The sequence below is a fragment of the Callospermophilus lateralis genome, chromosome 3 (assembly GCF_048772815.1).
Source record: "Callospermophilus lateralis isolate mCalLat2 chromosome 3, mCalLat2.hap1, whole genome shotgun sequence".
Lineage (NCBI taxonomy): Eukaryota > Metazoa > Chordata > Mammalia > Rodentia > Sciuridae > Callospermophilus > Callospermophilus lateralis.
In genome coordinates, this window is record NC_135307.1 from 87450281 (window position 1) to 87467878 (window position 17598).

General features: G+C 43.9%; 1 protein-coding gene across 3 annotated transcripts in view; it reads right to left on the reverse strand.

Moving 5' to 3' along the window:
- Nucleotides 1-17598, reverse strand: part of Rmdn3 (regulator of microtubule dynamics 3) — a 29226-nt gene extending 11628 nt beyond the window's left edge. For 2 of the 3 annotated variants that reach the window (XM_076850566.2, XM_076850565.2), the window contains exons 1-11: nt 17520-17598; nt 16990-17183; nt 14859-15051; nt 14169-14312; nt 8805-9093; nt 8009-8111; nt 3357-3417; nt 828-903; nt 606-683; nt 312-410; nt 7-60 (exon numbers count right to left, since the gene is read on the reverse strand). In XM_076850566.2, coding sequence (XP_076706681.2) covers nt 7-60; nt 312-410; nt 606-683; nt 828-903; nt 3357-3417; nt 8009-8111; nt 8805-9093; nt 14169-14312; nt 14859-15051; nt 16990-17176 — 1284 coding nt within the window. In that variant the 5' untranslated portion in view covers nt 17177-17183; nt 17520-17598. The remainder of the gene's footprint in view (nt 1-6; nt 61-311; nt 411-605; nt 684-827; nt 904-3356; nt 3418-8008; nt 8112-8804; nt 9094-14168; nt 14313-14858; nt 15052-16989; nt 17184-17519) is intronic. The other variant, XM_076850563.2, reaches the window with a different exon arrangement.

Genomic DNA, 17598 nt, shown 5'->3' on the forward strand with positions numbered 1-17598 from the left:
GTTTACCTTGGAAATATACACCCTTCCTGCTTTGGAAAATCCTGGCTGTAGTTCTTCAACCTAGAGAGGGAAGGCATTTCATTAAGAAGTTCTAAAATTCAAGCCAGGCAAAAGTTTATTAAGTAGACATTTCCAGGCCCCAACCAAGAGACTGATTCAATGGTTCTAGCCAGGTAATTCTCATTTTCCTATACAACAGGCAGGCAACTTCCCCTGTAGAAACCCTTCCCATTAAGGGTCTCAGTAATGTCTTTAGGAAAAATAAGGTTACCCTGGCTCTGGGGCTGCTACCTATCTATCTCCCCTCATACCTTCAAGAAGCTTTGTAGGGCATCCTGCACAGTTGCACTGAGAGGGCTTTCAAATAAGGCTGTAGCAGTTTTTTTTTCTAGCCAGCCTAAGTGAGAGACCTGCCATCAAAAGATCAAGATGTAAATAAAAGGTTTAAGAGTAGTGAATAATCTGATCTAAAACCAAACAGCCATCAATAACATGAGCATTGAGGAAATGGAACCCACCAAGATGATGCAGCTGAGGACTAACCCTGGTAGAGATCAGTGTCAGAGCACGTTTAGGACCATTATGTCAGCCCTGACATAGCTTACCTGGTAGCACCACCTGCCAAGAAGAAAGTGAGCCATGGGGTTTTCTGGCTGGAGAGCAATGGCTTTGTCCACATGCTCCTGAAGGGAAAATACAAATATAAAACATCAGATCAAAGAGAAGAGCAGCAAGGCACTTAGGTTGTAAGAAAGCCCTTCTAAGGGAGCTGGGTATGAATAGGCAATCCAGAATAGACCAGCCTAAGGGAAGAAGCTTATCCTCACCTTGAAACTAAAGCCACTCTGGATGCGCCTCTGGATGCCCTCATGCTCAGCCAACTGACCACAAAGCACTGCATACCTAAGGGGGGAAGCAGCAGCAAGCTCAAGGACACAAGGACTAGGTACTATCACTGCAAGGATCAGTGCCCCACCCATAGCCTAGTTGTGTTATCCTCTATCCCTCCATGTTCAAATAGAGCTAAAAGTATGATTTTCATTTTATTAATTCCCTCTCCAAGACCGCAATTTCAGTTAGTATTTAATATACAGTGGTAGGCTTACAGTTCTCCAGAGTGTTATATGCATTAAAAAGCTTGGCCCGTCACATTAAATCTCTTCACATTTAGGAATATTTAGGGAAGCTGGAAGTGGTGTCACATGCATGTAATCCTAGCAACTCAAGCTGAGGCAGGAGGATTGCAAGTTCAAGTGCAGCCTCAGCAACTTAGCAAGACCCTGTCTCAAAGGGTTGGGGATGGGCTGGGGCTGTAGTACATGGTAGAGCACTTGCCTCGCATGTGTGAGGCACTGGGTTCGATCCTCAGCACCACATAAAAAATAATAACAAAGATTTTTTTTTTTTTTTTTTTAAAGGTTGGGGATGTAGCTCAGTGGTAGAGCACCACTGGCTTCAATCCCCAGTACCAAAAGTAAATATACATATTTAGGCAAGGTCTCAATACACATCTCTAAAATCTCATATAGTATAAACATAGCTAATCATAAAAACTTGAAAAACCAGAAGACTAGGGGTGTAGTAGAACACTTGCCTAGCATGTGCAAGGCCCTAAGTTCCATTCCCAGCACTGCAAACAAAAAAGTAGAGAAGTGGGAGTACACATAAGTCAGCAGAAAACTAAATGACTTAAGTAGCTTGTTAATTGTCTCCTAAGCAAACACTAAAGGTAGGTCTTGGCCTTCGGAGTACACAGATATATCATCAGAATTTGGGAAACTATGCTCTCAGCATGGCCAAATTGGGATGGGATACTATAGGAATCTCTCATTAACTTGGGATCCAACAGAAGCCGAGAAAGACCTGTTTTAGCTCCTTATATCCTCCCCTCCAAGGGAACAAAAAGACAGCAGCTTTTGCTGTCTGCCAAATAAACATTTTATGGGGGCTGGAGATATAGCTCAGTGGTATAGCACTTGCCTAGCATACTCAGTGCCCTAGATTTGATGCCCAGCACTGTAAGAAAAATCAAGACAACAAAAACAAGGCCAAGGGGCTGGGATTGTGGCTCACCAGTAGAGCGCTCACCTGACACATGCGAGGCCCTGGGTTCGATACTCAGCACCACATTATAAATAAATAAATAAAGGTATTGAGTCTCCAACTACACCTAAAAAGTAAATATCTAAAAAAAAAAAAAAAAACAAAAAACAAGGCCAAGCCTGGTACATGGTACACACCAGTAATCCCAGCTACTCAGGAGGCTGAAGCAGGAAGACCAAAAGCTGAAGGGCAACCTCAGCAATTTCAGACCCTCTCTCAAAAAGACTAGACTTGTAGCTCAGTGGTAGAGCACCCCTCAGTTCAATCCCTAGTACTTAGCGGGGCTCGGGGGAGGGGGGGTTCTACGTTATCCACCCCAGCATTGTTTCTAGAAGCAAAATTGACATGCATTGAGTGCCTAACCAGGCCTTAGTTGCTTTATTTACTAAATACCTGGGGTTATCTGTATCAGACACTTCCAGAGGTTCATATCCATAGTTAATCAAAACAGCTGTTCCTCAGAGCCAGTTTTCATCCTTGGGATCCTAGACCAGGAAAGCAATGACACCCTGGAGAGTTACCTGGCCTCCAAGAACCCTTGCAGAGGAGGTTTCAGCAACAGAGAAACACAGCCTCTCAGCTCACAATCTGAGGGCAGAGGCTTAGAAAGCAATGGGATAGTGAGAGGGAAAAAACATTTTCACTAAAACTCAGAGGCTAAAATCAGGACTTTGGACATGGGTAGGTTTGACTAATAAGTTGGCAGAGTTTTGCTCACAAAAAGGGCTGATGTGTTTTGGGCTTTTTGTTTTGTGGTGCTGGGGATCAAACTTGGGGCCTCATGCTAGGTAAGCACTCTACCACTAAGTGACATCCCCAGCCCAGTAAGCTAATAATTGACCTCTCAGCTTCTTTGGCTTTGCTTAGTTTTTCTCATGCAAAGAAGCCAAGGTCCACCACCAGCTAGGGATCACAGCTAGAGGAAAGAAGAGTTTCTGTAGGACAAGGGAGCAGCAAATTGCTCCAGTCTCCCTGAGGAGCCAAGAACCCACAAGTTTTTATGGCTAGGGTCACTCTTACAAAGATACCCATTTCTTCTAGCCACAGCAGGAAAAAAAGCTTGCTCTCCCAACTTGCCTCAGCCCCAGAGCATCTCCCAAAGAAAATCTATGGTCCCTGGCTGGGATAGGGTTAGCATGTAGAAATGCAGAGTAGAGCTCCCCATCCTGAATCCTCTGGCCAGGACAGAGAAAAGAAAGGTCTCTGTCCTGGCTCTTGCTGGTTCTTGTCAGAACCCTGCAGGGTGTTATTACCACTGGTGACATTCAGCACTCTCATTCCCCTTCTCCAGAGCAGCCTTTGCTTCTTCCTTTCCTGAAAGATAAAGGTAAATCTAGAATTGACATGGGCTCCCTTGTACACTTCCCCAGGAAAAGCTGTGGGAAAAATGAGTACTTTAGTTCTCACTAATACCTATACAATTAGGACTTACATGGAAATAGTTTGTGAAAAAGCTGTATATGGGTTCTCAAGGATGATTCCTCTTCACCTTAGAGAGGTGACCCATATCTGTCATCAGTGGCAAATGTATAAAATTTGATAAAATCCTCAAAAGGATCCACCATCTGCCCTAGTCCTGGGGATTGAACCCAAGACTTTCTGTTATGCTAGGAAAATACTCCACCAATGAGCTATACCCTCAGCCCAAAGCCACAACTCTTATAGGAGTCAACCAACTTCTGCATAGTTTTACCAAGTTTTCTAAGAACCAGACTAACAAAGACATCAAAGTCCAAACACATGAAAGCTTCTAATGAGGGTTCCTTAAAGTATTAAAGAAGATGGAGTCCATAGACCTCCAGATGAGGATCATTACAACCATACACTGGAAAAAAGACATTGCAAAAAGGGATTTTTCCTTTGATCAAAATGGAACAAAAGTAAATTGAGGTTGTCAGTTGGCTAATCTGTACTGTTTATTCATATTTTAGTAATTATTTTAGTAATTTTTAAGGCAACTGATGCTATAAAAGTCTCTTAACTCTCCTTTTCCAAACAAAGGCAATGTGACCCCACCAGTGAGGGACATTACCTTTTAGGGTTTCTATCTCCTTCAAAGCACTGTGTCACTAGGAAAATAATAGTGAATACGTGACAGCCAATTCTTACCAAGCTGGATAGTGGGATGGACAAATCATAGCCGAAGAGCCACAGAATGCCTTCCTTCTTATGTTCTTAGCATCTAGAGATAGAATAACTTGGGACCCAGTAAATCCCAAGTTTTCAATTTTGCCAGTATTTCAGTGACATCAACACAGGTACATTAAAAGAAGTTGGAAGCTGAGTGCAGTAGTGCATGCCTGTGATCCCAGCAGCTGGGGAGGCTGAGGCAGAAGGATCACAAGTTCAAAGCTAGCAAAAGCAAGGCAGTAAGCAACTCAGTGAGACCCTGTCTCTAAATAAAATACAAATGCTGTGGATGTGGCTCAGTGGTCCAGTGCCCCTTAGTTCAATTCCTGGTACCAAAATAAATAAATAAATAAAAGCTGGAAGTCATAATCTAGAGTTTGTAAATTACATTGTTACAATTTTAGTTTAGCTATACATTATATACTATATTTTAAGTTTTTATAGGTCTTCCACAACTGCGACAATGGGAAAAAATGGGCTTGACCCAATAAGGATAATTCTAAAAGACTACAATTCCAGAGCAAGACCTTCAAAGACATTCCATGTCATCTAACCTCCAGTAGGAATAGACTTGTCCAGAGTGCTAAACACAAAAACCAAACTAAACAAGTGCTAGCTGTAGATACTACTGTGCCCACTGCTCACCCCCTGTCTTCATGATTCATGCTGGCTGTTAGCACTAATAAGAAACAGTTTGCCCTTCGGCTTTCTAAGAAACACAATGGCAGTTCACAAGAACAGGAATCTTACAAAATGGAGCAAAAAGGGAAAAGAAAGTGGTTGGTCCATTTTCTAAGAAAAATAGGTATGATATGAAAATACCTGCTATGTTCAATATAAGAAATAATGGCTACTCAGGAGGATTGCATGTTCAAGGCTAGCATTGGCAACTTAGTGAGGCCCTGTCTCAAGGTAAATAAAAAGGACTAGGGATGTAGCTCCATGGTAGAGCACTCCTGTATTCAATTCCCAGTATCCATCCCCAAAAAAATGGTTATTAAGGAAATAAAATTGCATCTAATAACCTCTCAAGGGTTGTATGTTTAAAGTTAGCCTTGTTGATCTGCAAAATGGTAAGACTGCATAGAAAATTCAAACTAATTTCTGAGAATATTCAGACATACACTTCCTAACTTCTAGGGCACGGATCCCATGACAGAATGTTTCATGGCCACAAATGGCAGACCATTATTGAAGCTCATGATGATGTAAGAATACCAACAGTAGAGCTAGGTATGTGCTTAGTGATAGAGTACTTGCCTAGCATCCATAAGTACCTAGGTTCAATCCCCAGTACCTTAAAAAAAAAAAAAAAAGTTATTTCCTTATTTATTCTATGTTGGTTTTACTTAAAAATGTGATTATTAGATTTTGAAGACCTCTTATGCTCAGCACCAGTAAGTAGGTCTACCAAATCTAGATGGAAATCATAACTTTCGAAGTACAAATGACTTGAAAGATGAAGTCAGTAAATTGATTCTATACAGCATTGGAAAGAAGCAAGGTTTTCCAATCTCCTTTTCATGATATCATTTGTTAGTTTAAAAAAAGCTAAAGAAATTAAAGTTTGAGTTGAAAACCTCAGAGGACTTAATAGAGAAGGCAGCAGCTCTGGAAAAGGTATGGAGGGTGAGACAGGTGCTAAAGATGATTGAGCTGATGGATGTGAACCACCACTCCCAGAATCTTTCTAAAATTCAGACTTTTCATAGTAACAAGTAAAAAGTCCCATTTGGGGATGTGTTGGGTAAGAAATTATCAGAGGAAAAGAAAAAGTTGTTGATACCAAGACATCAAAAAAATCAGCCCAAAAGCTGATCAGAATCCTCACCTGAAATTTAGGAGGGGCAGCAGATGCTTTTGAAGAAGAAAAAAAAAAAAAAAAAAAAAAAAAACAGTAAAAGCACCTTCTCTTAACTTCCAGGGACCTTTGAGAGTCTGTATCAACTCTGTAAGTTTCTCCATCAATAGAATTCTAATAATATTTAGAATGCTGACCCTGAAGTATTATCAGATTCACATTTTCAAAGGTTCAGTAACATTTGGGCTGGGGTTATGGCTCAGTGGGAGAATACTTGTCTAGCCCATTCAAGGCCCTGGGTTCAATCCTCAGCACCACATAAAAATAAATAAAATACAGGTATTGTGTCAAACTACAACAAAAAAATAAATATTAAAAGAAAAAAGAGGGGCTGGGGATGTGGCTCAAGCGGTAGCGTGCTCGCCTGGCATGCGTGCGGCCCGGGTTCGATCCTCAGCACCACATACAAAGATGTTGTGTCCGCCGAAAACTAAAAAATATTAAAGTTCTCTCTCTCTCTCTCTCTCTCTCTCTCTCTCTCTCTCTCTCCTCTCTCACTCTCTCTTTAAAAAAAAAAAAAAGATTCAGTAATATTTGTAGGGTTGTCTTAAGTGGGAAAAATGACAAATCCATATTAGTCACCTTAGATAATGAACTGGATCATATACCTGGAAGCCCATTTAGGTGCCTGACAAAGGGTGTTTGGCAAGGTAGGGTTAGGGATAGTCTCACTTTTTTTTTTTTTTTTTGGCAGTATTGGGGATTGAACCCAGGAGCACTCTACCATGGAGCTACATCCTCAGCCTGTTTTTTAATATATTATTTAGAGACAGGGTCTTTGCTAAATTGCTTAGGACTTCACTAAGTTTCTGAAGTTCTGCTTTGAACTTGCAGTCGTCCTCTCCTGCCTCAGCCTCCCAAGTTGCTGGGATCAGAGGCATGTGCCACCATGCCTGCCCTCCTCAGCACTCTGTTTTGAGACAGAGTCTCCTTAAGTTGATTGATTGAACTGACCTTAAATTTGTGATTCTCCTGCCTCAGCCTCCCAAGTAGCTGGGGCACCATCATACCTAGCTCACATCAGTCTTGTTTAAAGAGTCCACCCTCATGACAAACAAGTACAAGCCCTGAGTCTGGCACAGGTCTGATGTACCCTATCCTCCACAGTACTTAGACAACAGATTTGCTAAGTGGATATCAGGGATTTCTACACTAGCAGTAAACTCCCAAACTGCTTCTTAAGTGTTCACCATATATACTCATATTCTCAGAACACCTGCCACATAGACAGTATAACTAAAACCAGATTCCTAAACAGCAACCAGAAAACTTGAGTTCTACCTCCTTTCCAGTTAAGAAAGGAGGCTTTGCCAGGCATGGTGGCACACATATATAATCCCAGCAACTCAAGAGGCTGAAGCAGGAGCTGGGGTTGTAGCTCATTGGTAGAGCACTTGCCTAGTGTGTGTGGGGTACTGGGTTCAATTCTTAGCACCACATAATAAGTAAATAAATAAAATAAAGGTCCATCAACAACTAAAAGAATATTTTAAAAGGGGGGGGGGGTGAGGCAGGAGGACTACAAGCTCAAGACTTAGCAAGACCCTGTCTCAAAAACTGAAAAGGGCTAGGGATGTAGCTCAGTGGTAGGCATCCCTGGGTTCAATCCCCAGTATCACAAAAAAAGGTAAAGGCTTTGCTTCTCTTATGCTTGAGGAGTAAGAACAAAGACTAATGCTAACATGATACAACTACCCTTAAAATCATGTGCTCCTGTGTCAATTACTATGACATGCAAAGAGGTAAACTGCTGTATGTCAAAAACAAGAGTCCCTGAAAACCCGAGTTTGTCCCCTAGTGAGTAAGCCACAACTCATAGCCAACAACCTGGTGGTTCCCCTGAATCCCAGGTAGATGAACCACCTGTACCTCCACAATCAGTCACTTTCCCACTAGGAACCTCTCAGCACCTACCATTTAGGGCATATGACTTCTTCTCATTCACCTCCTCAGTGAGCTCACACATGTCACTGTAGGCCCGGGCCAGGCGCCAAAGAAAGTCCTGTCGGCTTCCATACTGTAAAACAAACAGGGATGCGACACCACATCCTCGGTTTAATTTTCAAAGATAGTGTGTTACAGTCACTAACATGAGGCCAACTGCTATGCAGTCTTCCCACTCCATAGACCTCCCAGGTTCAGAACTGATGACGCATCTCTAGCTGATACCTTGCATAATCACAGGGAAGGGCATCCTGGCCTTATACTCCTAGGAGAAAGGTCAAATCCAAGAAGATACAGAGGGACACAGCAAGAGGAGTCTTGCTGACACGAAAAAAAGTGTGAAGTTGCCCAAGAAAAGAGCACTTGAGTGCTCTACACACTTGTTACTTGTGATAGAAACTTCAAGTTAGAGCAGACAGATTGAGTTCTACCTCAAGGAAAATAAGAGGAGGGGTACCCATTCCAGTCCTTTCCCCATTTCCCCCTACGGAGAGAGAAAGAGCTTATTTTGAATCCACAGAGGCAGAAAATTATACTTCTCTTCCTGCTGAGGAAGAAAGCTCTGGGGCAGATAGTACCCCAGCTGGGCCTTCTTGGAAAATGATGTGCAACCTGGGGAGCACAGGCAGAACTAGCCATCTCAATCCCATGTTCCTTCCCATGTTATCTTTCAGGGTCAGTCACCATATGGGCCTTTCTTCATTCCCTATGGGTCAAGAGATAAGGGAGGGAGAAGAGGGGAAGCAGACAAGCGTTGGAGCCTCACCACGAGCTTGTTGTTGAGCAACAGCTGGAAGCCCTCACGCTTATTCTGCTCACTGCCCTGGTGTAGCTCGTCAGCCTGCTGCAGGAGGGGCAGCACATCCTCATGACCCAGAGAGACTTCAGCCTCTAAGACACCAGATGCTGGACCTGAAGCTGCTTCCACCTCCAGTTCCAGAGAATCCTTTCTTCCCATCTTTACAGTTTCACAGCTCACTTCATCTTCCCCTTCATCCTCACTCTCCTTGTCAGAGTCTCTCTCATAGTCAGACTCAGCATTGGCTGTTGTATAACTGGCAGAGAAATATAAATAACAGGGTCAACTCAGCTGATTATTCTATTCAAATCCCTAGGGTCTAATCCTTCAGCCATAAAGAGGCTCTAGCATTGTACAGTGTACCAAAAAAGAATCATGTCCATCCCTTAATGGTAGAATTAGTCTTCAAGAAAAAACTTCCTATGGGAACTGTGGACTAGAAAAATAATCAGGGAGGGTTAGAGTATTGAAGTGGGGGCCCTGTGCTAGTCAGGGCCAATATCAGAATGCTTTTTGAAGACCACCAAACTTGCCAGAAAACAGAAAGGGAAAAAGCTCAGAAAAGTATGTAAAAAGTGCTTGCCAGTAAATCTCTTAGTACAGAGAAACAAAAAATCATTTTTTTTCTTTTAAAGTGCTTCAGTAAACACACACACACACACACACACGTGTGTTCATGTTTTGTTTGTGCATACATGCAGTACTAGGGACTGAACCCAGGAGTTCTCTACAACTCAGCTACAGCTACAGCCCTTTTTATTTCCAGGTGGGGTCTTGCTAAAATGCCAAGGCTGGCCTCAAACTTTTAGTCCTCCTGCCTCAGCCTCTGGAATGGCTGGCTTTTAAAAAATAAAATAAAATAAATAGTGTTTTAAAATAAGCAACAGGGGCTGGGGTTGTGCTCAGTAGTAGAGAGCGCTCACCTAGTATATACGAGGCCTTAGGTTCGAACCTCAGCACCACATAAAAATAAATAAAACAAAGGTATTGTGTCCATGTACAACTAAAAAAATTTTTAAAAATAAATAAAATAAGGAGCAGACTGGGGTGTGGCTCTGTGATAAGCACTTGCCTACCATACCTTGTGAGGCCCTGGGTTTGGTCCCAGCACTGAATGGGGTGGTGGGGAATACATAGCCTGCACATACCTACACACTCACACCTTAAAGATATACGTGGAGCTGATCTCCTGAGGTGGAGTGATCATAGTCTAAGGATTTGCTAATCATCTTTGTTTTATCAGCCAAAAGCACCTGCCAGAACCAACATGGGTGGGTGCCAGCTTCTGAAGCAACAGGCAGTCACACATCCTTGTTTTTCCCCCTCCCACCCTATACTGGAGATTGAACCCAGTGGTGCTCTACCACTGAGCTACATACCCAGGCCACCTCCCCACCCCACCCCACCCCTTTTTTTTTTTTTTTTTTTTTTTTGAGATGGTAGTCTCCCTAAGTTGCCCAGGCTGGCCTTGAACTTGCCATCCTTCTATTGTAGCCTTCTGAATAGCTGGTATTACAGGCATGGACCACCACACCTGGCCCATATTCTTTGTTAATTAAACCTTCTCCCAAGGAGAAGCCCTTGGGAACATGAGGGAGTAGTTGAGTGGTAGAGGCCACTTTGCATCTGAAAGGAGGAGAGAAAATGCAAAATATACCCTAGGGAGCTCCAGCCCTGATGTATCCACTGAAGAAGCAGCTAAGTCTGTCTCCATCAGCAGCTGATTAGGCTGTTTTCCCAGACTGCCATTTAAATCAAGCATGAACTAGACAGGGGAGAAGGTAGGACTTCCAGGGGCCAGAAGAAGATACAAGAGAGCCCTTGAGTCTGAGTGAAGGGAAAACAGATTCTATACTGAAACACAGGAAGATCCTAGTGTCCTTTGCAGGTAAACCTTCCTACTTCCTGGAGTAAAAGGTAAGGATAGTCTCTCTATGGTTGGTGCAAAACTAAAGGAGGAGAGATGAGGGAGACAAATACAAAATAGCCTAAAGTTGGGTTAAATGTTGAACACAAAAGTAGTCTTCCGGGGCTGGGGATGTGGCTCAAGCGGTAGCGTGCTCGCCTGGCATGCGTGCGGCCCGGGTTCGATCCTCAGCACCACATACAAAGATGTTGTGTCCGCCGAAAACTAAAATAAATAAATAAATAAATATTTTAAAAAAAAAAAAAAGGTAGTCTTCCTCATCTAGAAAGTCAGAGACTACAAGAGTACAGGCAGGCTCCAGAAGGTACCAAGTGAGCAAACAGACCTGGTGTGCTAGTCTAAGCATGCAAATTTCCTCTTTACAGAGGAGTCTATCTGGGGGGGGGGGGGGGCCAAAAACATCCACTATAAGAACTTGAATTTTAAATCTCCCTAACCACACCTTTCTTTTCAAGAGATTATCCAAGTATCTTTTGCTAGCAATTTGCAGTAAAACCTTTAGAAATTAAAGGGACAAGGAAAAATGATATCCAATTTCACAACTAACCTGGATAGTGCCAAAAGACCAGAGAGGGGCAACCAAGAGAAACTCCCAGCTAAGCTCTAATGCTTGGACAATAACTTGACTTGGAAGAGAAAATCAAACCAGAGTCTACTCTGCCTAGCTAGATTCAAAGGCAAACGAGCAAGTGGTTTATTTGGAGTGAGAGCTTATATCTAGAGAGGGGAAGACCATATTCTGGGCTAGACTAAGGACTGCCTCAGACACTTTAATTCAAAACAGGAGTCTCATCCTCCAGCACACCCAGGGAGGGAACACTGTTCTCATCCTGCTAAAGCTAACCAGAAGGAAGAGCCTGCAGTACTGCTATCCCCTTGAGGCCTAAAGGCAGAGCTCACACAGCCAAGGAGAAGCAAAGGTCAGCAGGGGCTTGCCACCAGAAGAGTGACAGCTGCTACAGTCCTGTGAGGCAGGGAGGATCTGAGAAGGCTGGCATGGGGGGACTTTGTGCCTTACCCCACTTCAAGGAGTTCAGCCTTACCAGCCTGAAGCCCCACTGCCTGGAATCAGCCCACAGGTTTGTAGGGCCTGAGATTTATCACATGCAGGGACACTACATTTGCACCATTCCCTCACTTTACACCTGCTGCACTACCAATCTAGCCCTTATGGGTGGTCCTTTTCTTTAATATACCTTCAGGCTTGAGTTGCTAGGCACAAGCAGGACCTTTGAAAAGGCCCTTGCGCATGTTGTTTCCACAGTGGACAGGAGACCAAGCTACCCTCTATTCCTTAAGGAGAGCCCACTAGTCAGAAATAGAGTACTGAGTTACACGTGTACCTTCCTGCCAATTAAGTTTCCTTCAATTCCTAAATCCCACTAGAGGGGCTGAGCCTGGGCATTCAGAGATGACTAGGCATGACCCCTGACCCTGAGAGGGAGAGAAGACAAGACCCAAATAAATGATGTTATAAATGCCCAAGGAGGAGTGAAGGTGAAGGTGAGGTTGCCGGCAACCTGCGTGGCTGGAATACCTGGAAAGCCTGGCTATAGGAGTTGATGTTTTAAGGCACGTTGGATTCTGCCAGGGAAGGAACTCAAACAATGCCATGGAAACAAGCTCACAAAACTGCACAGGATTGTGCCTCTGCCAATCAGTCTGTCTCCTGGAAGCTCAAAGTTGTTTTGATTTGGAAGAAAGAACACCACTCTCATTGTAACACAGTAGCCCATTAGATCTCATTCTTTCACCCCTCAAAGAAGTTCTCTCCTTCCCAAGGCCCACATGCCAAAAGCCATGTCAGAGTTTGTGGACTCTTCCCAGAATATTCCCCCTTGACCTATATGGCACCTTCCATGACAAAAAAGAATTATTCACCATGACCGCTGCCCCAGATAGCAGCCTGCTAAGCCAGAGAGTCTTGCACCATTAATGGCTTTCATGTGCCACAGGACTGGTCATGGGGCTTAACCTGCTGGAACTATAATTAAGAAAGCCACCCATCCCTTTGGTGGCTGAAAGCCCTGCCTTGCTCCTTGTGACCTTCAAAGCTCCAGTAATTACCCACAAGTTATGTACCCCTAATAAACCACTCTGGCTCTAACTCAGCCCAGAAGTTTGTTTTTGTTTTGTTTTGTTTTTTTTAATCATGAAGGGCCTGGAGTTCCACATCCTGATTCCTGATTTTGGACAAAGTTATGACTTCTCCTTCCATGCTTCCCTCTTACAAAATCCAAACATCAATTACCCATCCACACGTGACCTTCTCCCTTGGATTGTACAGAAATGCTCATTAGGTCTCAGTGTCCCTTTTAACTACTTCATCCTTCTCTTTCTTTGCCATTTGGATGTGTCAAATATTCATTTCATTTTTGCTCTCTCCTCTTAACAGCCTTTGGAAGCATTTCACAGCCCAGAGCTATTAGGTAAATTGAATAGAAAACAACCACTTCTGCTACCCTTGAGAATACAGAAAATTGGGATCAGACAACCCAGGAAATAGTCATCATGAATGAAGGACTATAGCTAATGCATTAAGACTTCAATTGTTTTAGCTGGGGGTAGCACTCATGAGGCCTGGATTCAACCTCCAGCACCAAAAAATTTTAAAAGACTTTACTTATTTCAAAAGGACCTATGAACAGTGATCAAATCCAGCATTGTGACCAATGGCAGTGATATGGAAAAAGAATGATTTTCTTAGAAACTCAAATGGGTGCACACATAGCTCAGTGGAGGGGGGCTTACCTAGCACACACGAGGCCCTGAGTTTGATCCCCAGCATCACAAAAGAAAAGGAAAAGACAGGAAAAAATATCCCCAAACAACTAAACAAGTTACTTGAGTAAGTTGTGCAAAACTACCACTGTGCTTCCAGCCTTCCCTGGCTAGAAGTGGGCAAATGAACCGCAGCGATCCCACTTCACAATGTAGCCTATGGTCAGACCTGAGAAATTAGGAGTTACCTCCCCACTGTGAAGAGGAAAAGGAGTTTGAGCAAGGCTCATGGAATCTCTCAGAGAGAGGGTGCAAACTTTGTGCTTTGAGACCTCTGCTTACCTTGCTCAGCCACTCAAGGAAAGGAACAAAGTCAGGAAACAATGGTTATAAAATTCTTGTGATAATACAGAAAAATGCCCAAGTTAATAAAAAATATAACTGTAAAAAAATAAATTGACTCAGAGAAAAATAACAAATGCAAATAAACCCACTGTTAACATTTCCATTCTTCTGAATGAAAAACTGGATGGGATATTTGTTTCAACTGTTTGGTTTCATTTATTCACATCCTTACCTTGTTCCAAAAATTTAGAGTGGCTTGGTTTGAATTTTACTTTGACAAATAATACTTTTACAAAACCACCTGGCTGCAGCCACAATTGCCTCCAGGAGAGACTCACCCTCCTTCACTCTCAGCATCTGTGAATGCAGCTCCAGAGGAGGCTGTGAAGTAGACAGAGCTGGAACCAGTAGAGTCACTCCGCTCCCGGGCAAATGGGAACCTCCGTCGCCGAACTGCTCTCTGATTCTCCTCCATGTGGGATCTGCAAGGCAGGGTCCATTTCAGAGGGACCATTAGATACAGCCTTTTTTCCCTCACTCCTCCTCACTAAATGGCCAAAAGCAGAGAAAATCCTGGGTTTCCACCCTAAGAGCAAGAAAGGCAGCACCCTACATGGCAGACTAGGTTGGACAGAATGAAGAATGTCAGCTGCTACAATGGATCATGAGGAGCTAGAAGCAACGAGCTTGTGCAAGGTAAGAAACCCAATGCACAGGGGCTGGGGATGTGGCTCAAGCGGTAGCGCGCTCGCCTGGCATGCGTGCGGCCCGGGTTCGATCCTCAGCACCACATACAAACAAAGATGTTGCGTCCTCCGAGAACTAAAAAATAAATATTAAAAAAAATTCTTAAAAAAAAAGAAACCCAATGCACAGCTTCCCCACTAAATTAGGTATAGAAACTATAGAACTGGCTCCTTCATAAAGATGGCCAGCAATGGCCAGAATGCTACAGCTGAAAAATTTAGGGGCAAGGAAAAATTGAAGGGTAAGAGAAACAAAGCAAGAGAGTAGGCTGTATTACTCACCGGACCTCCCCAACAATCTCCCCAGCAAGCCCTTGAAGGCTGCTCCTCAACTCCTCCACCTCCCGCCGTAGTGCCACAAGACTGGTCAGCACAAAGTCCAGGCGGTCCAGCACCTTCTCCTGCCCTTCCTGTGGAAGGCTGGGTAACACCGCAGCATCTCCAGCTTCACCTGGGACAGCTCGCAACAGCATCCCTGAAGGAAGGGGGTAACCAGGAGACAGACACACATGGGATGTGGTGAGGAAAAGATCTCACACCTAGAATTTTGAACCACTTGCTTCTTATTGGAGTTCAATATACAGAGACGATCTTGAGGCTCAGATAGCTTACAATCACAGCTAAGTATTAATAACAAGTCCCAAGTAACTATTCAGAAAGAAACTAAGTTCCTAGTCTCTACAAAAAAATGCCCTGTACTCCAAGAACCTTCCACACCAGGGCCCTTCAGCAAAGCTGTGCACAGCAGCTAATGTGAAATGCTTACAAGGATGCAAGATCTAGGAGGCAGGACAACTGCCCTATTAGAGTAAAAGAAAGATCTTTAACTGACCTTGTAGTGCCAAATACCAGGCAATCAATACCAACTAACAGCAAAATTAACATTGGGCTCACCCAAATTCTGATCTCTCATTTCACAAAGAATAGTAAAGTACACTTCTCTTCATTTAGTATTGTCAGAGAGGAAAAAAAAGAAAGGGGGAAGTCAGTTACCAAGAAAAGTTACCCTGGAAAAAGCCCATACAAACTCCATCAGAAAAACACCATTACCAAGCCCCAACTACCCAACCCTGACCTGAGCTCTGGATGAATTCCAACAGTGAAATGCTAGCCATTGAAGAGCCACTTAAGTCAATTGGGCTAAACAGGAAAGAAATGAGGAAGGCAGAACCCACAGAATAGGAAAGCTGAAATCCCTTCTTCAATGTAAACCAAACTATAATACATACCCCACAGGTTCAAGAATGTAGAGCAAGAAATACCTCTGAGATTGTGGTCACTTTCCCAGCCTCAGTAGTAAGACAGACTACTACTAAGAAACTACAAACAAATTAAGAAAACCAAAGGAAAGACAAATGCACCCAGCATGTCACATTACCCACTATGTTATGAAATACTAACAATCAATTGCAGTCTAAGGTAGTAACTTTTTTTGGTTTTTTTTTTTTTTGGGGGGGGGGGGGAATTGAACCCAGGGATGCTTAACCACCAGCCACATCCCCCAGCTCTTTTTATGTTTTATTTTGAGACAAAGCCTTTCTAAGTTGATGAGGCTGGCTTTGAAATAAAAAAAACTCCTGCCTCAGCCTCCCAAGCTGCTGGGATTACACTATGCAACACTGCACCCAGATAAGGTATAACTCTTGAAACACTCCTCCAAAACAGCTTTCTAAACCATCTGATTTTGTATGCCAGAGAAAACATTCTTTTCCAATTAACACAAGGTGAGAGGATCTAAATGATCCTCCATCACACAAATCGGGGGAGTAGTTTGAACCAGCCCTATATCCTTTGCTCAAAGGAATGAAGGTGAAAGTTTTACAAATTTCAGCTGCTGGCTTCCAGCCATATTCAGTTTCAATTGCATGAGCATGCTCCCAGCCCAGGCTGCAATAGTAAAGTGGAAAGTACTCTGGACCAGGTGACTAGGCCCAACCTTGCCACTTATACTCTGACAACCTCTGGGGAGTTACACAATCTCTCTGAATCTTTATTTCTTCATATGAAGACTAAAAAGCTTGAATTAGTCTCCAAGTTCCCTTCAAGTTCTAATATGTAATTTACTATGTGAACTCTGACTTTTAATTTCTACAAGATTAGTTATTCCTTTTGCCTTGTTTTGAACTCTTATTACACACCTCACCCAAAACTAAGAAAGTGCCTTTAATACATACAGCATTACTGTAGCCAGAACTAAAAGCGAAAGCTAAATGATCTTTTCACAATATACTTTCCTGGAATTACAGAGGAAAGAGTACAGAAAAGGAGACACCTTTTGTTTTCAATAAGTTTTCCCCAAAAAATTAAACCCTCAGGCAACCTCCTCCGCTGCCTGTCCCACAAGTTCTGCCAAAGGCAGCTGGCACCCTAGGCCTATCAGTCAACAGGCTGATCTCCGTTTCAGGCTCCTTACCCTGGCGTCCAGGCTCTGAAGTCTGAGCGTAGTCCAGGGAGTTGGGCAGGATCTGGCTCCCGCCATGGCGCTGGGTCCGTTTCCATCGCTGCCTGTAAAGGATGCACAGGAATCCAAGGCCGGCGGCGGAGCCAAGCAACAGTGCCAGCCCCGCGCGGGCGCCACCCAAGGCCCCCAGTCTAGACATGCTGCACCTGCAACCCGCGTAAAACACGGGAGCGAGCGGGCGGAGAGGAAGAGATTCGTGAGCCTGGTCCACCCACCCGCAAAGCCGAACCCGACAGATATCCCTAACTCTAGGCTGCTGACTACCCTCACAACAATTCCGACCCTAAGGTTCCACCAGCTCCCTGGCCCTCTCCCAGCCTGGCCGTAGCCTTCCTTCCAACACGCCCCCTGACCCTGATCAGAGTCTGGCTTCTGAGCTTTTGACCCCCACCTCGGCCCACCACACTGCAGACAAACTCGTTACCCTGTCCTCAAGTCCCCTAAGCCACTCGCGCCCGGCAGGAAATAACTCAGACCCTTACCCAGCCTCCAGCCACCATGGCAGCAGCAGCCGCCGCGGCCTCACGCTGTCAATGATCGTGACGTCATTAAACTGCGCCA